Raw genomic sequence first — 22,569 nt, forward strand, 5'->3', positions numbered from 1 at the left:
TCGTCATCGGCAGCAAGGCTGAATATGGAATTCATGCGATACGAGCTGTTTAAGGCTGTCGTGGTGATACGAGCATTGTACTGCGGGTATGATTCACAAGTCGGCAACAAGCCATATAGATAGCGATAATCCCAGAAAAGCGTTGGTCCGGGGCTTGATCTGCAGATTCAGACGACGTCTTTGCAACTAAAAAGCTCTGTTTGTGATAAATGCACACGGCCTTTTAAAGACCATAGTCTTTCTAGGGGTATTTGGACGCAAAAATTTAGGTCTGTTTGTCTCTCTGTACATTTGTCTGTTTGTCCGTTGTAACGATACTCCAAACGGCTCCCAACAATATCCCGAACGGCCAACCTGATCCACAGCGCCCACCAATATTGCTCAAGTGTCAGCGTTCATACTTGTGCGATTGTCGATTAAAAATCAATTATTGCGCTTATTAGAGGCACCATAACAACACATCAATATTTTGTATTTGTGTCTTTATACTAGAGAAGGCCCACATAAGTAACTCTAAGGACCGTAGCGTTTATCACGCTGCGCCGATAATAGAACGCGATGCTCAAAAAGGCGAGTGTTTCCAGTGCTTTGATAAGGCGACACGGTGGTAACACCTACCCGCCGCTTTGCGTTCTACAGCTTATCGCATCCGAGACCTTCTCCGTGGGCGCGCGCGCCTTCCTTTGTTTTCGAAGATAACTGCCAGTTAGCGCTCGTATCTAAAATGCCACGATGCGCTCGTTCCGTTTCGCTACACGAATCGAGACACTCTAACGCAGCGCCTCCAGAATACAACTCACCGATTTTATCACGCGGAACATCAAATGAACGTTTTCTTCATTTTCTCCAGACGCAAGCCTATCGTCTTTCGACGGCATGTGGAGTGAAACGTGCAGATACAGGCCATTTTTTTTTGTGGGTTCATGCTACAAGCAGGCGCTTCTAATTTTGCATTTCTCAGCTCTCAAAATATAAACCTATGTTAAAAGACAAATAACAGCTTGATGCAAAGAAAACTGAGATTGATCGTCCGCTCTTCAATGTACATCACTACTCTGAAAGCCATTGAGGAAATGTGTAATCTGTAATCTTCTGAGTCTTCTGTAATCAACTGCCTGTGTTTATTTCGTCACATGCGCTTTGGTATAGACTAGGTTTATATTATCACCGCATGTGTGGTATTACAGTTGTTACGATCATTCTTTAAATCACACAAACAAGACAAGCTACCCTTCATTAGGTTGCAATAAAGCGGCAGCCTTTAGTACACTGTGTTGTTCTCACAAGTATCAATATGATGCCGAGAATAATAGATTGATCAGGGATGGTCATACTTTAGCCTCAAGCCCTACCACTTCATACCGTCAATATAGGTAGCGATGTCTGCTTGTAGGTCTGTTTTGTGTTCCTTTGTGTCGTGCTGCCGCAGCCGCTAGATTTTCAATTCAATAAACCAAAAGTGTCAGTGACATGATCAATGACTTGGTTGAGTTTCATTTATTAGAGAAACAGAGCTCACCAAATTTAGCCACCGGGTACCTGCCGTAACTTATTTTCATTAAATAAATTTTTGCTCAAGCACTTGCACCTACCTCGTTAAACACGGACAGAAGCGAAAAAGGAAGTGTTTCACGAGAAGGTGCATTTCCCCTATATATTATCACAAACGCAAAACACCCTATCTAGCGTAAACGTTACCCCTTCTGTTTTCGCAAATGTGGCCTAATTATCCAAATGCAAACTTTTCTTTTTCGTTTTAACGTAGCAAAAAAGAATGGAATAGTAAAGGCCTCTAGTTCAGTAGCAACCAATGATAAACGTGTACCTTCTCATCGTGTTACAATAGTGAGAATGAGTAATGCCATGATGACACAATTCATTTGATTGATAGTTTTTTGCAAGGTACGCTAGTACTACGCACTTATATATTGGACGGTAATTAAACATAAACGATACATACAGAGAGAGCAAAATAACTTGATGAACATTGAAACATTCTGTTTTTGTGAATGAGCACCCACAGTTCTCCCTAAACAAAAAAAAAAACTGTGTGCACCATGCAGTGTTTACGTGTTTACATCCATCACAGTTTAAAAATTGGCTCCGGCTCTTGAATTGCTTGGACAACCTTGGCAGTGGGTGATTATAACGGCAATACGGCTGTGGAGAAGGACAGCGAGATTGGACCAGAGAAAATTGTCCGTGGCAAGGTTGCATAACTTCGCGTGTTCCTGAACTTTAGAAGGGTATCCTTCACGGCACGTGTAGCTTCTCGTGGACTCGGCACGTGCGAATGAAAGGGAGTGCCAGAAAACACGCATTTGCTTCGAAGTGGAAAGGTCAGTCACCGAGATTTTACCGAGGTATATATGCCGCAGCACGCTGGGACACTAACTGGAATTCCCTGCATGCCACTGGGAGCAGGAAAACGCACGGTGCTCAGAAAGCAAAGAACAAGTCACAGCTTGGTGAGCGTTCATCTTGCTGGGCGATTCTTTATATATTTCCCTTATCGAAGTGCAACACTCATGTGGCGCGGCGCAAGAAGTGCGAAGTTGATTTGTGTAGAAAAAGAGGTGAATGCCTATTGCTATATTTATAATCCTGAAACGTGGTATGTAGTGACAGAACTCAGATTGCATGAGCGTGCACTAATAACCAAGAGTGATAGCTTTGTGTCTATTTTTCTGCAACTTTATGGACCTATCATAGATGACCGCGCGCTTCTACAAATCTACAATCAAATATACCAGATAGCCACTCGAGTACGCCTACGTGATTCAGGGTTTCTGTGTGATTGACGTTCTCACTGTAATTAATCGTGCAGTCCACTACGCCATAAAAATATGGTTCGATGCGAGCGTGCCAGTGTGACTCATGCTTAATTAAGATTGCAGTAGCCGAAACGGCAGCACCAATAAAATTTTGTGGGAGTGCCCGTGGTCTAGTTGGTAGGCATGCACGCAAGAAATGTCGATTTTCTGAAAGCAACACCCTGACAACATTGAAATATTTCCGCAAGCATTGTACACAAAAATATTTTACACTGAATTGAAAATATGAGTGTAAAAAAAAGCTCACACGTGTTCGCAGCATCAACAATTTTCATGGCGGCTGTGGCGATACTGGCAGTGTTAACAGCCTTGTCTCTCGGAGAACCAACAGGTGAGATTGAACTGTTTACATTGCGCAAATAAGGGAAACGCACCGCGTGAACTTAACCCTGTGTTCCTAACCATCAATGTTTTTTTCTCACAATTGTTCAAATAGTTGCTCTTTAGAAAAACGTTTCCTAACATTATTATTCAGATTAATGTGAAATTTGATTGTTATTTGTCTTGTCCTGACTTATTAAACCACTTTCGTTATGCAGGTTTGACCATTTGAGAAAACCGTAAAACATAAAGAACAAAAAACACCTGATTCTGAGATAGAAGTGTGCTTGAAGTATATACGACTCAAATATTGACCGTATTTTAAACATATTTGTACACGCGGTCCTGTACTCCACTCTCAGTGCTAGTTTAAGTAAAAAAAGACGGGTACTTATAATTACATGTTTTTTTTTGCAGATTCTGCGTGCGATGGCACACCACTGAAAGTGTTTGACGCAGTAAACGAGTTGGTAAAAAAACTGCCCGCCGAATATACTGAAACCCTGAATCGCGAGTCGGATTGGTTTCCCGGAGTGACGCTGACAACGACGACGCTCAAAGGGCTTGAAAACTGCGAAATTTTGGGACCCGTTCAGACATACTGCCGAGGCAATGACGACTTGACTTTGGTAAGTGCCCTTCTTGACCTGCAAATGAATCCGAGCGTTCTAGCATAACCCATGAGCTTACCGAAATATGCAATTACCTGCAATGCTCATTTCCTAATTTTGTCTCTCAACTGATTTTTTCTCGTGATAGGCCTAATCATTCATTCTTAAGGAACATCGTTTTGTCACGCAACTTGTTTTCATAGACGTATTGCATCTATTGTTGTATTTATTGCGAAATTCCTAAGCTTTATTTTGTACGCAGTCGCGCCCTCGGTAACCTGTTTGCAATGAACACTTTATAATTTGTACAAAACAGACTAAAATGATGCTTTGATGATCGTTGCATGCTGTGAAGTGTATGAGGTTTGTCCTCATGAGTGGTTAATTAGGTTACTTACCTGAAAAGGTGGCTACGAATTCGCGCTTGATATGTTTTCTAATGGCTGCATAATTCTGGCATTTACAACGTATTGGTAAGAGTAATATCATGAAATCGGTGAGCTCGGTTCACGTCACACCAAGCATTTAGAAGCCTCGGTGCTTTGTGAAGTACCTATACACCGATTTCTGTCGGTAAGAACTTGTAAATCACAAACTTGTTTTGTTTTTCAGTTCGAGCTACACTGCACGCCTCTCTCCAACGCCATTAACTGGAGCATGTGCAAAGGGCGCAATGGCACTCTGGTGTCCACCATTCGCTACGCCCGGATGAGTGTCGAGTTCTTCACCGAGTACACGAACAACGGCACGGACGTCAGGCTCGTCTCTGCGGGAACAGTGGCGCCATCTGAACTGACGGGAATAGGCATGACAATGAGCGGCAGCAGCGAGTTTGTTAAGAACGCTGTTTCGACACTTGCGGGGTCTTTCTCGGAGGCGGTTCGAGAAATGTGGCTAGGTACTCTTCCTGGATACCTGCTGAACGTACTACACGACATCAAGCGTAAGCGACAAGACAGGTAAAAGGAAACGCGCAGCATAAATAAACGGTGAAATCGCAAATATTCGCAACCATTTGTATCGAAGATGCTTGATGACAGTTTTACGTATTATCTCTACTATAGCAGAGACTTCACAGGCTAAGAGGCACCCCTAATTGGAGTGCAAAAACAACATGCAAAATAATGTCAGAGAAAGAATGGAGCCACCGCGTGCACATAATGTGAAGCTATGTGCCCACTTAAAAAAGAGTCACATAATTTGAATGACCAGCGTGCCCTATGTATGTCTTGTAGAACTCGGTGAAGAGAACATGCTATTGGCCGTGTCGATACTGCGGTCGGTAGCGTGTAATTTGGTAGATATAAACGATGTGTATTTGATCACAACGGTTTATGTGTATGTTGATGAGGTACCATTCTGTGCATTTGTTTTGTAAGTGTTACTTTTGGATTACTGTAAGTGAAAAGTCTTAGCAATATGTGGTGTATTTGCCTCTAATACACGACGTACGTTTTTCCTAGTGCTATAACAATCTTTATATTTAACAGTGCGGTAACCGGTCGAGCCGTTTCTTTGTATTTATTTACTGAGAAAGCTAATAAATGCCTGCTCAGTGTACTAGTCCAGAGACCAGAGAAATAACAAAAATTAATGATTTCATACACGAGTATGACTGCGCCAATGACAATGTACTTATGGCAACACCAACGGCACCAGGATATAACTGATTACACGTCACAGTTATGGAAGAAAGCCATGCAGAAGAACCGATATATTGTTATTGTATAAATATTATTTGTGATCTTAAACAAAACCAGAATCTTTATTGCAAGTTGGCCCTGTGTGCATGCGTGCCCTTCTCGGCTGTGTCATGATGTGTTACGCGAAAAGATTTTCGAGTCATAGCCAAATGCTTCGGCAACGTGCCTTATCAAACAGAGGCGCGTATTTCTGGGTAAGTTGGCGCTTGACAAATGCAGCGTTGTCGCAAGCACACCTACAAAGGAAGAGCAGGCACCTGTTCTGTGGTCGCTGTTTTGACTCTGTCAATGTCCTTGATCTCTACAATGAGCCACTTATAAAAATAAAGATTGTGTGAACATATCAGCATAACATTTCGGCTCTAGAGCTCTGTATGGTGAGCATTTATGTGTGATTTGTTGGGTTATATTTCCATAAAATGTTGTCTTTATTTGGACTCACGTTAATTGTTAGGGATTATTCCTAGTTTACCTGGGTAAGCGATCATGTGCCAAAATAAAGCATCTCCAACGGCGAACCATGCCTAAAAAAAAAAGCAGGTTCTCGTAGAGCTCAGGCTTCCATGCCTTGGTTTTCCCGTGGGAGCATAGAACAAATACACGGTATTCCAGGTTGTTGCCGACAAACCGTGGGATGAATGGGTGGTTCCACAGGTCGACGGCCTGACACCCTTGCAAAACATTGATGGCTGTGAAGAATCAACGCTGACTCGTCACCGCACATGTATGTGACGATTTTGAGAGGCTATATACGATGTTTGAACATATGTGTGCAAATCATGAAAATCCAGGAAAGTACGATATTTATTTGATCTCTTCACATCTGCTTAGCTGAAGATGGATATAGGCCTCACTCGGCTCGGATAATAAAAAGGTCTAAATAAATAGCTTCTAATTAGGGGAGTTAGGTGGTTATGTCATATAAGAGAACTGAAGCCCTCCAGTAAGACGGTAAGCTGGGCCAGTTAGTTGGGATTCATTGTGAACTTGTTAACAGCGCAACATTTGAAACAAAGGACACTTGACATTTGCAACAAAACTTCAAACACTTGAAAGAACAGTTGAGACACTTGATATTTGAGACACTTGAGAAACAACACTAGTGGTACTTGAAACAAAGGACTGTGTTTCAAGTGTTGCTCTGTTAACAAGTTCACTAAAGTCCTCCATTTGAAAAACCTATTGCAGCTTTGAGGTCTTTTGACAATTGCGACAAAAGAAAATTCAACCAAGTTCAATAGAGATACCTAGAAAGAAACACGGATAAATGCAACTGTGAAGTTTTTCAGAGGCATACAGAATTATTGAGTGACCTCTACTGTAGTAGTGAGCTTCTTAACAAGGTAGATGACATCATTCGGGACACTAATTAAGATGAGGAATATAATAAAGTTTTTATTTAGCTCAGGTAGGGAATATGTCGAACGGGAGAATTGGAGTTCTATTAGGGAGATTTCGAGTTCTCCACGCGAAAAACCATTGCCAGTTTTGAGATATCGTAAAACAGACCGTGCTAATTGTTGTGGCGCATTGAAGTTCATACAAGTTCAATCGCCAAGGGCCTTGAATTCAGTAGACGTTCATTGCACCAGTGAATACTTAAATTGCATTTGATGCAATTATTTTGTAGGCAGGGATCCGTGTGGGTCATTCAGAGCTAAAAAAAACCACATTCCGAAAGACAGAACACGCACCAGCAGATGGCAGAATGTCTTACTCTAAAGAAAAAAAAAGTGTTTCTATTTCTAAATGCAAAGCATTTCTTACGTCCTTCGGCGACTTTGAGCGTGTCCGTCCATCCGTCCGTCCGTCCGTCCGTCCGTCCGTCTATCTATCTATCTATCTATCTATCTATCTATCTATCTATCTATCTATCTATCTATCTATCTATCTATCTATCTATCTATCTATCTATCTATCTATCTATCTATCTATCTATCTATCTATCTATCTATCTATCTATCTATCTATCTATCTATCTATCTATCTATCTATCTATCTATCTATCTATCTATCTATCTATCTATCTATCTATCTATCTATCTATCTATCTATCTATCTATCTATCTATATGTTTGCATTTAGGTGCACTCGTGGTCACCCCTTTAAGTTGGCGTGAACCTAAATTAGCTTAGGAATGGAGGCGGAAATGCTGTAAGCCCGTAGGCTCAGATTTGGGTGCACGCTAAAGATTCCCAGGTGGTCGAAATTTTCGGAGCCCTCCACTACGGCATCCCTCATAATCATATGGTGAGTTTGGGGCGTTAAACCTCACAGATCAATCAATCAAATCAAAATTAGCATAGGAGGATAAAATGGTTTGACGAATATGACGCGCTGGTCAAGTCATGAATAATGTCACAATCCCCTCGCGTACGTCATCAAACACTTTCCGCCAGGTACCCATGGCCGAGTATGTGCTGCTGGTATGCGGGTATGTGCCACAAATGATTGACACTTAGTAGCTACATACCCTCATAACGCGAAACAGTTGTCACATAGGTACTTACATGACCAGTTAGTACATTATCTACCTCAACTGGAGATAACCAATATCATTGCGAATGATGCATCCATGTCCAAAAAAAGGGCATGGGTTGGCATCTTCTCTTCTTTTGACTGGTTCTTTCGACTCGACTCCCAGATTATACCCCTGTTTTCATTGCAGAATTACTGGCTATTGTGCTTGCCCTACTCAAGTTTCCCTCAAGGGAATAATCAGCAGTGATCATTATAGATTCATTATCAGTATGTAATACACTTTCTGCGGCAGTAAATGCAAAGCTGGTGAATACTTTTAGTTATTTAATACCAAAAAACGTAAAAAAAACTGCATTTGTAAAAAAAAACTTCATTTGAATATAATCCAGGGTACCGCGGATTATATTTGAACGAAATGGCGGATTCTTAAGCAGCAGTATCTTTTAGTGGGCCCAACATCCCAGTTTTTCCAGATACGGCTTACGTAACAGCGCTAAGGTTCCGAAATGCTTGTTTGCAATAGAAAATAGATATTTTGGATAAATTTAGAAATTTCGAGCATTGAAAGTATTGCTGGAATAAACAGTGGTGTGTATCTCGCTTGTTAGAGGTCACTTATACCATATTGTGCTGTACAGTTCCACAACTAAATTATTACCTTAACAAAACTCGGCTCAAGGTGTCACTGCTGTGCATTTTTAGCAACGAAATTGGAATAATTGAACATTTATTTTTATTCTGTCATCGATACTCTATTAAGCGAAAAAGATTTTTAGAAGCCCCACTACAGAAGTTAGGAATACAAGTAAATGTACCAGTACTTTTATGACTTGACGGCATTTCATTTGGGTACTGCCAAAAAGGTATATGCTCCACTGTGTTTGACTACATTATTGCAACTAAAAGATTACCGTGTTAGAGAACCCTAACCTTTTCAGATCTTTAGTTTATAATTTGTAGCAATGTCTGTCACGAACAAGAGATTGTTTGACCGCTTGCTCAGCAACCATTTTTGTTTATTGGCAGTTTTATCTCAACTAATTCCTCAGATTGGCTTTAATTTCATTTTAATTTCATTTAGGAGCCTGCCACGCGGTTCTTGGCCCATCCCCCTTTGTGGGTGAGCGCCATTCATTTGAGGACATCATCATCAGCATCAGTAGCTACCCAGGAACATCGAAAACACACATGCGCAATTTTGACGTGAAAATGTTAAGAAATGCCCGACATTGGTAGCGTCCACACAACGAAGGCATAAAATAAATGTCAGAGTTCCAGCTGGAATCGAACCAAAGCATTCTGCGTGGCAAGGAAGCATTCTACTACAAAGCTACGCTAGGTCTAGGAAGTACTTTTCGAATAGACGCTAATGTTCATGACACATGTGGTTGAAGTGCTGCCTACCCAATTTTATAAACATTACATATGTACACCTTTAATACAGCCGTCACGTCGGGTTAACGTCGACTGTGGTTAGGTGCCATGCATTGATTTATGTAGTTTTGTCCAGGGCCAGCATCTTCGCGAGCATCAGCATTTCATATCAGCTTCTGGTGCTACTAATACGCATGTTCGTTGCGCAAGTGAAAACGACTCAAGGTTTTTCGTAGTCGGTGCTCATTTCGACTCCATGGAATTGAGTTAACAACTACACCAACATAGAAAGAGAGAGGCGACAGTGTCACGGTCGCAAGTGCAAACGACTCAAGGTTTTCTTGTGTCGTTTGCACGGGACCACAGCAAGCAGAGAAGTGGATTCATTGGAGATACTCGGGAAAGCATTTTACCCTGGTGTGGACGCTATGAAAGATAGAGTGCAATATTCAGGTAAGCTCGTTATAGAAACACAAAAAAACAATTGGGAAGGCAGTCAGAAGAAGAAGGAGAAGAGCAGAGAGGAAAGCAAATGCAGTTTAGAACGACTGGTATGCTACCCTACACTGGGGACAGGGACCGTAATATTCCGAAGAATTCTCCTCTAGAGACACGAAACCTCTATTTCGGAGACTTTTTCATGCAAACGTTGACGAAATTTCCAGCGAAATTCCGTGTAGAAGAGTGTTAATTTACGCCTACATCCGTGCACACACATACCATGATTACACGTGTCTCACGTACTGGTGACTTTTTAAATGATGACTAGCCCCTCCACTGCCCCACAACGACTGCATGATTTCAATTATTTATGTACTGATAGTAAATTTCACAATGTGGGCTACAAGTCTAACGCCAATAGTGAACTAGAAATCGCTTCGCGTAAATATCAGAAAGAAATCTCAAAGGCCAAGTTTGCGGGGTGCATGCACCAGTGCCGATTACAGCAGATGAAGGCGCCCTGTGACAACTAATTATCGGTTTTCATGGAAAAATATAACTATTCATGAAATTACCCGCAATATGACGAACATTCCCGTTTTGCCTTTGGTTCAAAATGACAGGCGAAAACTCCCCGAAACAAGGAAAGTTCTCTGCACGAAACATCACTGGAGAGGCATGAGTAAGTTTTGCTAGAAGACGTTGTCCCCATGTTCAACAATATCTCTCGGACGGCGTCTATGCGAGAACGAAGCTTAGTAATGACTTTGCGATATGCTTTAAGTGTGTCATCAGCAGTCGAAGAAGACCCCAAAGTTGGCATGGTCTTCTGAAGCTCCACGGTTAGGGGTCGACCTGGAAGAATCGGCCATTCCTTTGTAGATAAATTCCTATCTTTAAATTATTTGGTTCTTTTGCAGCTTGACTGAATGGTGCAGGAGTAGAGGTGACGCTGTAGTTTTCAGCTTGCGCAGTCTTCGAGGTCGAAGAATGGCGCCGATGCCGCTGCCGATGCTTGACTGTTTCGGCAGCGTCCCTGTGGATTGAATTGTCCCTGACCATTTGTCTGAGCGCCACGCGCTCCTTCTTAATTCGGGAACAGTGTTTGGATGAGGTTGCGTCTGAGCCTTTTCAGTTGCCGCATTAAAAAAAAAATGTGAATTGACAGGTATCTTCCGAATGTGGTTCTGCGCACCTGGGGTACCATAGCGAGTTCAGGCACACACATGGCCTTGACGTTACCTAGTTTAAAGCAACGGCGACAATGAAGTGGCTTTCGCACAAATGACCGAACGAAATGTCAGAATTACCGGTATTTGACATGGAATGGTATACAATCCTTGTTGAAGAGCAGTTTCCTACAGCGCGACTTCTCAAGGCGGGGCACCTGAGCAATGACAGTACCCTCGTTTGTCGTTTTAATGAGGGTAGGTAAGTTAGCATCGAGAGTCGTAATGCCTACGTCAATTATTAAGCCGGGAATGGGTTCGTTGTCAATCGGGATAAAGGGGCGAACTTCGATGCCGCCTAGCTCAGCTACTTTTTTGAGTGGTTCTAGCGCATTCTGTTGGAATACGTCCATGGCGAATATATTTTTAGCATATTTATACTGATGTCCTAGCTTTCATTAGGCACCACACAACCGAAAAAAAAGCGAAGAGTCTTTGCCTGTTCAGCAGCTACATGTTTCCCGAGGATTCTTTGAGCACGAAGATGATGACGTGTGGCCAGCGATCATTCCTAGACTTCATAGTCGCTGCACTCACCGGACTGAACGAGGCTGCGTTGACCACCTGCCTTTTCACCCTGTTCTGTTGCTCCGGACATATATGAAATAATCGTCAGATGAGTGGTTTTCCGAGGCGGCTGAGTACAAGCTGTGTTTCCTTGGTGTCACTTGGTGAGTTTACTCTTTTCCTCGTGGCGGTCCACCCAGATGACTGCTGGCCAGGTGGTCCTCTGCATATCCCCGTGCCGTCCGCCACGGTGGTCTAGTGGCTGAGGTAGAAGGGTGCTGACCCGAGGTCGCGGAATCGAATCCCGGCTACGGCGGCTGCACTTCCGATGGAGGCGGAACTGTTGTAGGCCCGTGTGCTCAGATTTGGGTGCACGTTAAAGCACCCCAGGTGGTCGAAATTTCCGAAACCCTCCACTACGGCGTCCCTCATAATCATATGGTTGTTTTGGGACGTTAAACTCTACATATCAATTTCATTTCCCCGCGCCCATGACTATAAGACGGGGAGCTGAGGTACCAGAACAATCTGAAGGTGTCACCGAAAAAATTCGGCAAGCAAAGAGAGAAGCGTTTCGATACCCGAACAGTTCGTCGTCGTTCTTTTGAAGGCAGTCAGAATTTGCAATGCAGTAGTTGCGCTAGCCATGTAGCTAAGGTGTTGTACTGTCTGTAGAGCATAGTAATGCGATGTGACGGCTGTCTATTACAACTAGGTTGTTATTGGACTCCTTTCTTGAACTCGCCTCGGGTAGGCTTCTGACAGAACTGTGTGACGGAAAAAAAATGAAGGAACTTACACTGACTTTTCAGCAGTACCATTGGGCAGTCACATTATTTTTAGGCAAAATTATTCTTTAGGCTCTAATACTTCTGCACGTCATTTCCCTAGTTTCATTCGTATGCTCCTCACCAGCATCATTACTAGCATCACTAGCACCATTAGGCAGTGACATTATTTTTATGTAGCATCCTCGTATGCTCGTCACTAGCATCCTCACTAGCATCACTAGCACCATTAGGCAGTGACATTATTGTGAGGTAAAATTAATCTACAGTCCCTAATACCTCTGCACGTCATTTCCCTAGTTTCATTCGTATGCTCATAAATAGCATGGACAGTCCGGCTGCTAAGAGTGCAATTCAGTTAGTGGATGCGCTGAAGCCGGTGCTATCAAGTCTAAAAAGGCACTATGGCTCCTCCGCTGCAAGCCTTTCGTAAAGTAGTCAAAAGAGCTTCGATTTTTCAGTGGAATGCCCGAGGCCTCAAGCCCCGTATTTGTGATATTCCACAATTTGTGTTTAAAAACCAGTTTCCAATTATTGTTATCTGTGAGCCACGGCTACACAATGCAATACGACTATCCAAGTATGAAGCCTTCAAGTCCGCTACCTACGACAAAGAAAGTAAAGTCATTGTATATATTAGATGCGACCTTACCTATATCGAGCACTGTGTAGCACCTCACGATGAAAACCAGTATGTCTGCTTGACAGTAAAACGTAGAGACCTCAATTTCACGCTAGTAGGCGCATATATATCACCTTCAAGTCGTTTTAAACCTGAAAGACTACAAGCCCTGTTAACAACCACAACTGGACTATGGATCATCACCAGAGATTTCAACGCTCACCACCCACTATGGGGAACTCACAATATAGACCGTCGCGGGAGGCAAGTATTCTCCTTTGCTCTGGAGAAGCAGCTGCTTTGTTTAAACAACGGAAGCCCAACGTTTCTACGAGAAACGACATACAGCAGCTGCCTCGACTTGTCACAAAATCAAGGGCCTGGAAAAATCGCAAAACTACGACACTTCGACTCGCATCGACTTGACAAAGTTCAGGACACTGACGGAAGAGAGGTGTGAAGAAAATGAAGCGCCTCCTCTTGACACTCTCGTGGCTATGATTAGCAGTGCTGCTCAAGAAGCGACTTATCATATTGAACCTACTTCAAAATATTTCAACATGAAGTGGAATTGGAACGGCTCAGAGCGATCCGTCGTCGTGAAGAATGAAGATATAGACGCACTAAGTCCATTCACGACTTAGGGGAGGCAAGGCGCCTACAGAAAAAAAAATTAGGTGGCGAATCAATTCACTTCAGTCCTTTCAGTGGAAATCTCTGTGCGAATCGTTGGCTCCACACAAGCCTTTGGCACAGACATGGAGGATTGTTCGTGGCCAGAGAACATCGCCACATCAACATCGCCCCTTCAAGTATCTGTCTCTCCACCAATGCCGCACCGAAGTTGAAGTAGCAGAAGACTTCTGTATGAAAGTTGCCGGTCAAGCGTCCGCGTGCACCACGCGTCACCTAGAAAACGCTCTAGTTTCCAGAGATTCACGAATGGACACCTTTTTCTCTCTAGAAGAACTCCAAGAGGCCTTGACAGCATGCAAACGATCTTCATCACCTGGACCGGATGGGATCGCGTACATGGCTCTTTGCAACCTCGGTGAAGCAGCTCGACGGGCCCTTCTATCTGTGTACTCGTGGAGCAGCGGATTTGTCCCTCATTCATGGAAATCCAGCAGCCTCGTTCCTGTGCTTAAACCAGGTAAATCTGCTCTAGACTTGACTTCTTATCGCCCCATCGCGCTTACCAGCTGTTTCGGGAATGTGATGGAGAGGGCGATTTTGACTCGCCTAGAGTGGTACCCGGAGCACCACGAGGTATACCCTGATGCTATGACGGGCTTTCGGCGTGGACGGTCGGCAATTGATTACGTTATTGACCTGATTGACCTGGTCTCGTCTGTGCAGCATCAAGAAAGACTGAAACGTTTATCTGCGGCGTTGTTCTTGGACGTGAAAGGTGCATACGATAATGTATCACATGAAGCCATTCTGGATGTCATGGAAAATGTTGGATTAGGGGGCCGTTTTACCAATGAATCAACAGCTATTCGAATGGCAGAACTTTCTTTGTACAGACGGAAAATGGCACAACAACGCATCATTGCATCCATCGTGGTGTATCTCAAGGTGGTGTTCTCAGCCCCGCACTTTCCGATATAGCGCTCCTCGGCCTGGTTGACGCACTTCCAGAACCAGTAAATGAATCAATATATGCAGGTGTCATCTGCTTATACTGGTAGATTGCGTGCCCGGCTTCAGAGAGCGGCTACACTAGCGCTAAAGTACCTGGAAGAATGGGGACTAGAGCTGTCATCAGAGAAGTGCTCGCTTATAGCATTCACGCATAAGGCGATGAGTCCATATGTTAATAATATCAATGGACACACGATCAACTACGTGAAGACCCACCGATTCCTCGGAGTCATAGTTGATCGCGACCTCTCCTGGAGCCCTCACATCGCCCACATGAAAACGAAACTCACCATGATCACCCACGTGCTGAAGTTTCTTGCTGGACAAACGTGGGGTGCATCGGTACGAGCAAAGCTTCAACTTTACACTGTTCAGTTCCTCGGTTATATGCGCTACAGCTTACCCGTGCTTTGTGCGCTCCGAAGAACAAACTTGCGCGTCCTCCAGTCGATCGAAGCCCAAGCACTGCGAATATGCCTTGGTCTTCCGAGATGCGTGTCTACAGCAGGGACAGTCATCATTGCGCGTGATTATCCAGTCAACGCATACATCCACGTAGATGCTTTGAGAATGCACCCAAGACATTTGGCTCGGCTTCCATCACATCACCGCGCCTCACTTCAAACTTCTAGGCCCCACTCAGCATTCAGCGCAACTGTAGCTCAGCATTGTGTAGTTCTTCCATTACACTTCACACATGCAGCACGACCACCGTTACCATTATGGTGCCTACACCCACTCAAAGCCCTTCTTACAATTCCTAGCATCCAGAATAAGAAAACGTCGTCGCATCTAGCCCTGAAACAGGCCACATTACTATTCCTGCAATAGAAGCACAACGGACGCCTTCACATTTACACGGATGGCTCTGTGTCTTCACTAAGCTCAGCAGGGGTGGTGGTTATTACCGCGAGGCCCATCACAAATAAATTCGTGACATCGCATTTGACGTCATCGACAGCTGCAGAACTCGCCGCCATACGTGCAGCTCTGGAGTTTATAGTTGAAGAACCTTCGGGAACTTGGTCTATCTTCTCAGACTCGAAGGCAGCTCTTCAATGTCTTGTGTCACCCTTTTGCCATGGACCTAATGATCAGTTAGTAGCTGAAATAAGGCTTTTTCATCACCAGGCCGTCGAGAAACAGCACAACATAATGTATCTGTGTATACCATGTCATTGCAGTATATACGGCAATGACCGTGCAGATGAGGTCACTAGATCTGCACACGACGGTACCCAATACACAGCCACCCCGTTCTTAAGAACCGACGCAGCTACAATATTTGGTTCGCTTGCACGTGATCTCACACTGATACAGTGGAATTCAACAGAATTCGCACACGCGCGCCTGCATAACTTGGATCCCGATCTGCAGCTTCGCCTACCCTCAGGGATATCTCGAGCTGAGGAGACTCTTCTATGCCGCCTGCGGCTTGGAGTAGCCTTCACGAACGCATACTCCTATCTCATTGGAATGGCCAGCTCTTCTACATGCACGTAATGCAGCTGCGAAGAAACCAACGCGCACCTTCTATGTGAGTGGACCCATTTTAACGCGCAAAGACAAGAACTGACTGTAGCTCTGGATGGACTGGATGATCACCCTTTGTCGGAACAAAGGATTCTGGATCATTGGCCGAGCCCATCTTCAGTTCAGAAGGCTTTGAAAGCTCTGCTATGCTTTTTGCGGACAACTGGCCTCAGAGACAGACTTTAGTGTCTTATACTCTTTGATGTCGCCTTTCCTCTGTTGCTATTTTTTTGTAATTTCTCTCTCTCTTTATTGGCAACTTTTCTTGTTATCATCTTTTATTCCCCTCACCCTTTCTTCTGCACAGGGTAGCCAGCCGGTCTCAGAACTTGCTAACCTCCCTGTCCTTCCGCTTCAACTTCCTCCTCCTTCTCCTCCCTAGTTCGCAGACTACCACTTCCATACTTGTTTTTTGCTTTGTTAGTGTGACCCAGTGCGCGTTTGTTCTCCTGCTTGTGCTGTAACCAACCGCATTTCCCGTCAGGTCACATACTGAGCCCTTAAGCATGATACGAATCACTGCTTCTGTTTCGTTCAATAGCGCTACCGTGGGGATAGCACCCCATCTTCCCGATTGAGAACATCATTAAAAACATCGTAAAACAAGCTGATGTAATTATGCAGGAACAAAACCAGCACTTCAGTTATCTTATCTGAACGCTTGTTGGGCACGACCTTTTCGCCTATGGCTGACTGTGTTTAAAAAAGAAAACAGAAGTGTTATGGTGAAGGCTCTTGCGGCTCCGAGGTCAAGTTCTGTCTTTTTCTTTACCGCTCTACTTAGACGAATAAGACGTTGGCTTCTTTGAAGGGGCACACTATTTATCAACGGCTCGAAAGGTCTGAGATAACGTTGACACACTGTCGTGTCACGGTACGAAGGATTGAAGTGAGCAGTCCACCCCGCACCTACGGCGCTATCAACAGGTAAGCAGTATGCCACTCGACATTTGAATCTGTGATGCCTGTGAACGCTAGTTTACGCTTGCGTAATTGCACTCTGCTTGGTATGCCCTAGCACACGTATACGACTGCCTAAAAAGAAGTTGGAATATAGATTGTATATTGTATTTTTTTTTCAGAAAGAAAGGAACAGTAGCGCATTGTGTTGTGCTAAAGAACAGACCCACAGTGTTCGAGAACTTGAAGGGCGCTTGAGCTTCGTCATCAACAGTGGAACGCGATAAATGTAATTGGGCCGCGTGCGCATTACCTACTGAATCGGTAGCCTCACTTCGGTTGCCCCGCCGTGGTGGTCTGGTGGCTAAAATACTCGGCTTCTGACCTGCAGGTCGCGGAATCAAATCCCGGCTGCGGCGGCTGCATTTCCGATTGAGGCGGAAACGTTGTAGGCCCGTGTGCTCAGATGTGGGTGCCGTTAAAGAACCCCTGGTGGTCGAAATTTCCGGAGCCCTCCACTACGGCGTCTCTCATAATCATATGGTGCTTTTGGGACGTTAAACCCCACATATCAATCAAGCCTCACTTCGTTTCTCGCTACATTCCACAACCATTCCGCTAGGAAATTATCGGCAGTGCGTTTGACACTGGCTGTAAGCTAGAATCTGCTTAGAGATCAAGAATGTTTGCTTTTCGTTCGTAACTATTGATGATGCAATCTGCAACAAAACTTGGCATGACTTCCAAGATGCTTTGAAAAACCAATTGAATTGAATTGAATTTTATTGGTCACACATTTTACAAAAAATTTGCACTCGCTGCGTAGACCCAAAGCCATAGGCTAGTTTGGGTCCAAAAAAATAAATATTTTATAAAGCCACTTTGGAAAAGTGTAACTAAAAAAGTTATACAATATCAATAAAGAATCGGCCAAGAAACATTACAATGCATGAAATAACCGCACTAAACCGTTACATTGGACGAGAGAACGAAAACGGAATAAACACTTACTTACATATTGAAATCAAGACAGTCATCAGACTAATTATGACAGGATATTAATAAATCAGTACATTCTTTTAAATAGTGTTTTTCTAGTGCCTTAACGAAATTCGAACACATTTTTATTTCAAAAGGAATAACATTCCAGATTTGAATACCAACAAACTGTAAAAGCCGTTCACCATACAAGTTGTTAGTTCGTGGAATATTCCATTTGCCAAAGGTAAGTTGTCTAGTAGAACGAGAAGGGGTGGAAAACATCGACACATGAAAAGGGTGGTTGTAATTAATAACTGTGTGTACGCATCTGGCTAGTTTTGATTTCCATAGCTTGTTAAGGGCAAAATAAGTAATCTGGAAAACAAATGTTTGCTGGGGTCGTTATACTTGGAGTGGCTTCCCAGAAAAACTAGCCGTAATAAGTTCGTATAGGGCGCGACGAAAAAAAAAAAACGCTGCTTTTTCGTCGGTGTGCGCTGACGTTTTGCCATGCCACGCTGACGTTTCTCCATTCCCTTATTTAGATGGTAGAGAAATGCCTTCATTTTTGAGACACGACTTTGAGACATCTTTCCTCCTTTGATTGAGTGTAAACAACCTAAGACCCCCTACGCCGCAAGCGCATCACTGTCGTTGCATTTCGCAGTTATAGCGTTCTGTACATGAGCAAGATTCTTTCTCTTGGTGGGGCATATCTTGCGCGCAGTTTACATGTGTTACGAGCACAGAACATTAATGTTTAATTGTAACTAAGCACGAATTTCCCAGCAAGGGATGCGATGACATGCATAAAGTTGGTGCACACCATGGGACGCACATATATGATTCCAGTGAAAAGCAGCCACAATTTGAACCTCACTTTGAGTGTGCTTGCCTCAAACAAAGGCCTCAAAAATATCAATGGGCCAGCCATATACACACTTTCGTTTTTACGAATTGTCGCTATTCAGAAGCCAGAAGCCCTGGTCCAGCATTTCGTGGGGCTGGCTGCACAAAAAAGTGTGAATCGACAGTGGAAACGCCCACTTGAGTTATCAAGTGTGAAGCCTTAAAGGGAGTGACGCATGCAGCCACGATTGCTGGAGCATTGGCGAATTACCATGACTGAAAGGTAACGAATGTAACGTTTGTACCACTGTACTCTGGTACAAATGGATGTAAAATTTTACGTGGGTCATCTCATGTAGCTCGTAAGCGTGCGATTGTGTCGCAGGTTTCACCGAGTCGCACTAAATTGTACGTGGGACGAAGCAGCTGATGCATTAGTACTCACTTTAGGGAGCATATATCAGTGTTCGAATAAGCCTCACACATCGCATCTAGTGTTGCACTGCATGCTTTGCTGTGTTTGTAGATGTCGGAGAACTTTATTGGCTCATTTTTCGCAAGTTAATCCGTGAAGTTACGGAAGCTACGCACGCCAACGGGGGACGAATGCATTAGCCATGCATTCATAGCCAGATTTTCCTAACTGACAAAGAGTCTGCATATCGCCTTGGCGCTTCCACTATAAAGTCGAAATGCTTGCTGACCGACGAAATTGCTTGGTGACCGTGTGTTTCGATTCAGGTGCACATTCCCTACCTGGTCAAAGTTTCAGGAGCCCTCAAGCTACGGCGTCTCTCATAACCACATGGAAGTTTTCAATCAATCGATCAATCATTTTACTTTCTTTAGATTAAGAGGAGTACAGAACTTAAAGTTCAAGAGCTTGACGAGCTTTTGACTCGGTTAAAAAGTCGGCAGTTTGAGATGCTAAATCCCAACAATTATTTTATAATACTAATAATAACATCACATATTAATACTATTATTATTATTTTATGTGACATGTTTGATTTTCTTACGGATGCACATGTAACGCGCGTGCCATTGGAAACGTTCGATGACGGGCTTTACTTTTTTACGATATGCGCATGGCTGCCCTACTACGATTTTCTTACTTGCATGTTTTTTTATGAATCTTTCCAATCGCTACACAGTGATCGTTGTCTTCAGACTGTTCCTTGCCTCACGTATTCACCTGTTAGTGTCTCATCAATCGTGCAAAGTATTATAACCAGCCCAACTTTTTATTCTACTGCACTACTGTTTGTGGAACTATACCAGCTTTTGTTTAGATGGCTAGCAGTACTTACATGAACTTACAAAAACACTCCGAAAGGACTTGTTTTTGGGCTGGTTCTGCAACAAAAACACTCATTCACCTAAGATATGTAACAGCCCTTCCCTCGAGAAAACTTCTCTGCCTGTCTTCCCTTCGACATCAGTGATGGGAGGTGACAAGCTGTGTCCATAACCTTCTAGGCTTCCACAAACTCTTAGAACAATGTGGTTTCACTCACCCAGCTCATCAGATAATGACCTCATGACATAGGGAGGACAAGCGAATGCGCTGGCGGACTCGCACAACGAAATCAAGAAATTGATACGCTCTGCAACAACTACTTTATCACCTGAACTGCATGGTCAATTTCAGTACTCCAGACTCCGCTTAAAAATCAATCCATGCCGAAGCAAAAAAAAAAACTAAATCGAACAATTGAAAATGAGAACACCTCGTTACAAAAGAAACGTTTGTCGAAAGAAATAGGCTTGCACGTGCACATGAAAATACGTAACAGTCGAAAACCTTTCATGAAAAACTTTACGGCACAGTGATCACATTCCTTTGTATACCAAGGATGACCTCAAATATAAAATCGAAATACGCGGATGCTTATCCTGATGTACCCACATCCCCAAAACACTGAACTTGTGAATGCTTATCCACAATTACGAGTGTCATAGTCTGCCATTTTAATTTTTTACATGCGGCCACTACTGTGTTGCAATGGGTTATTATCACCAGTTTTTTTTTAAACTTCTGGCTGTGACTGAATAATTCTCAATTTCGCTACGGCCGATGTCAGCTAAGCGAGAAACATTGAATGTTTGAATGTGTCAGCCGGTGTTACATTTAGCCTGCAAATCCGACAGTGTCAGCTATCGCATGGGAATCTACACTAATATAGCACTGCTGCCATAAGTCTCTCAAAATCTGATGAACATCTTGTAATCCTGAAACAAAAACCCAATAGTAGGTTTCTACCTAAAAATAAAATGTCACCGTTTTACCACGGAAAATTTGCACAAATGCGTTACATCCTATTACACCATAGACAGTTCACATCAGTAAGAATTCGACAGAGCATCATGAGAATGTTTACTAATTGTACGTTCACGATTTATTGATACGTGTGTATAACATCCCAAAACTACCATATTATTGTGAGAGATGCTGTAGTGAAGGGCTTCGGAAATTTGGACTACCTGGTGTTCTTTAACGTGCACCCAAATCTAAGCACACGGGTCTGCAGCATTTTCGTTTCCATTAGGAATCCAGCCGCAGCAGCCGACATTCGATTCCGTGACCGGCGGGTCAGCAGCGGAGTACCTAAGCTAGTAGACAACCACGGTGCGGCAATGCACATTTACAAATATATCAAAACAGGGGTGCTATGCAGGATGATCCGAGGTTCTCAGGCAGACGAGTTTGCTTCGGGCTCACTATACGTTGGCCATGCATCAAGACAGTCTAGTGGTGCCCCGCCGTGGTGGTCTAGTGGCTAAGGTACTCGGCTGCTGACCCGCAGGTCGCGGGGTCGATTCCCGGCTGCGGCGGCTGCATTTACGATGGAGGCGGAAATGTTGTAGGCCCGTGTACTCAGATTTGGGTGCACGTTAAAGAACCCCAGGTGGTCGAAATTTCCGGAGCCCTCCACTACGGCGTCTCTCATAATCAAATGGTGGTTTTGGAACGTTAAACCCCACAAATCAATCAATCAATCATGCATCAAGACAGTGCAAAGCACGTGATATCAGTGTTGATAATGTTACGGGATCGTGACGAGACTGAAGGGAACACTCTCGATTTTAAGATGCAAACTGCTTATTCGGCTGAACGTCTGGCCAGGAAACTGAGAGAGAGAGTAAAACTTTATTGAAGGGGAAAGGGAGAGGGGCGTTTTAGAGCCTTTATGGTTGGGGCCCTACGTCCAGGGCTCCACTGGCCTTAGCCGCCCGCCGGACTTGATCCAGTAGTGCGAGCTGCACTCCTGGGTCCGAGCTAGCGAGGTGTGCCTCCCACTGCTCCATACTAGGTGTTAAAGGTTCGCCGAGAAAATTGGTTATGTCACTTGGTTTACGATCGCACCCCCACGATATGTGGTAGAGAGTCGGTCTTCCGCCGCACCACGGACATACAGCCGGGTAAAGAGTTGGATGTATCGCGTGTAACTTCAGTAGGTGCGGAAATACATCCGTTTGAATTTTTCTAAGGTCAGTGGCCTCTTCCCCATTAAGGGATCTGTGAGGTGTTCCACATTTTTGACGCGTGAAGCGCTGGTGAGCTAGAATCTCCCTAGGTAAAATTGGCATGGTCAATGAAAGAGATGGATTCTCCGCTCGGTTACAAAACGCACGAGCTAGAGCGTCCGCCCTTTCATTGCCTTCGAGACCTGCGTGTCCCGGGCACCAGATCAAGCGATGGTGGTGAGTGAGTTTGGATCCTAGCAACCTCAGCCCCATTGCTGGA

General features: G+C 44.0%; 1 protein-coding gene across 1 annotated transcript; it reads left to right on the forward strand.

The window, feature by feature from the left end:
* The first annotated feature begins 2,368 nt into the window (after positions 1–2,368).
* LOC119168008 (uncharacterized) lies at positions 2,369–5,821 on the forward strand. The gene is made up of 4 exons (XM_037419458.2): positions 2,369–2,468; positions 3,094–3,165; positions 3,573–3,784; positions 4,379–5,821. Exons 2-4 carry the CDS (start codon positions 3,108–3,110, stop codon positions 4,727–4,729), a joined length of 621 nt encoding a protein of 206 aa, XP_037275355.2. The 5' UTR covers positions 2,369–2,468; positions 3,094–3,107; the 3' UTR covers positions 4,730–5,821.
* The last annotated feature ends 16,748 nt before the right edge of the window (positions 5,822–22,569 follow it).

The sequence above is a fragment of the Rhipicephalus microplus genome, chromosome 6 (assembly GCF_043290135.1).
Source record: "Rhipicephalus microplus isolate Deutch F79 chromosome 6, USDA_Rmic, whole genome shotgun sequence".
NCBI classification, from domain to species: Eukaryota; Metazoa; Arthropoda; class Arachnida; order Ixodida; family Ixodidae; genus Rhipicephalus; species Rhipicephalus microplus.

Excerpts from the sequence above, each read along its gene's own strand:
- LOC119168008 (XM_037419458.2), top strand. The coding sequence starts at position 3,108 with ATGGCGGCTGTGGCGATACTGGCAGTGTTAACAGCCTTGTCTCTCGGA. Across the intron at positions 3,166-3,572 it reads GTCTCTCGGAGAACCAACAG|ATTCTGCGTGCGATGGCACA; the intron begins GTGAGATTGAAC and ends TTTTTTTTGCAG. Across the intron at positions 3,785-4,378 it reads GCAATGACGACTTGACTTTG|TTCGAGCTACACTGCACGCC; the intron begins GTAAGTGCCCTT and ends TTTGTTTTTCAG.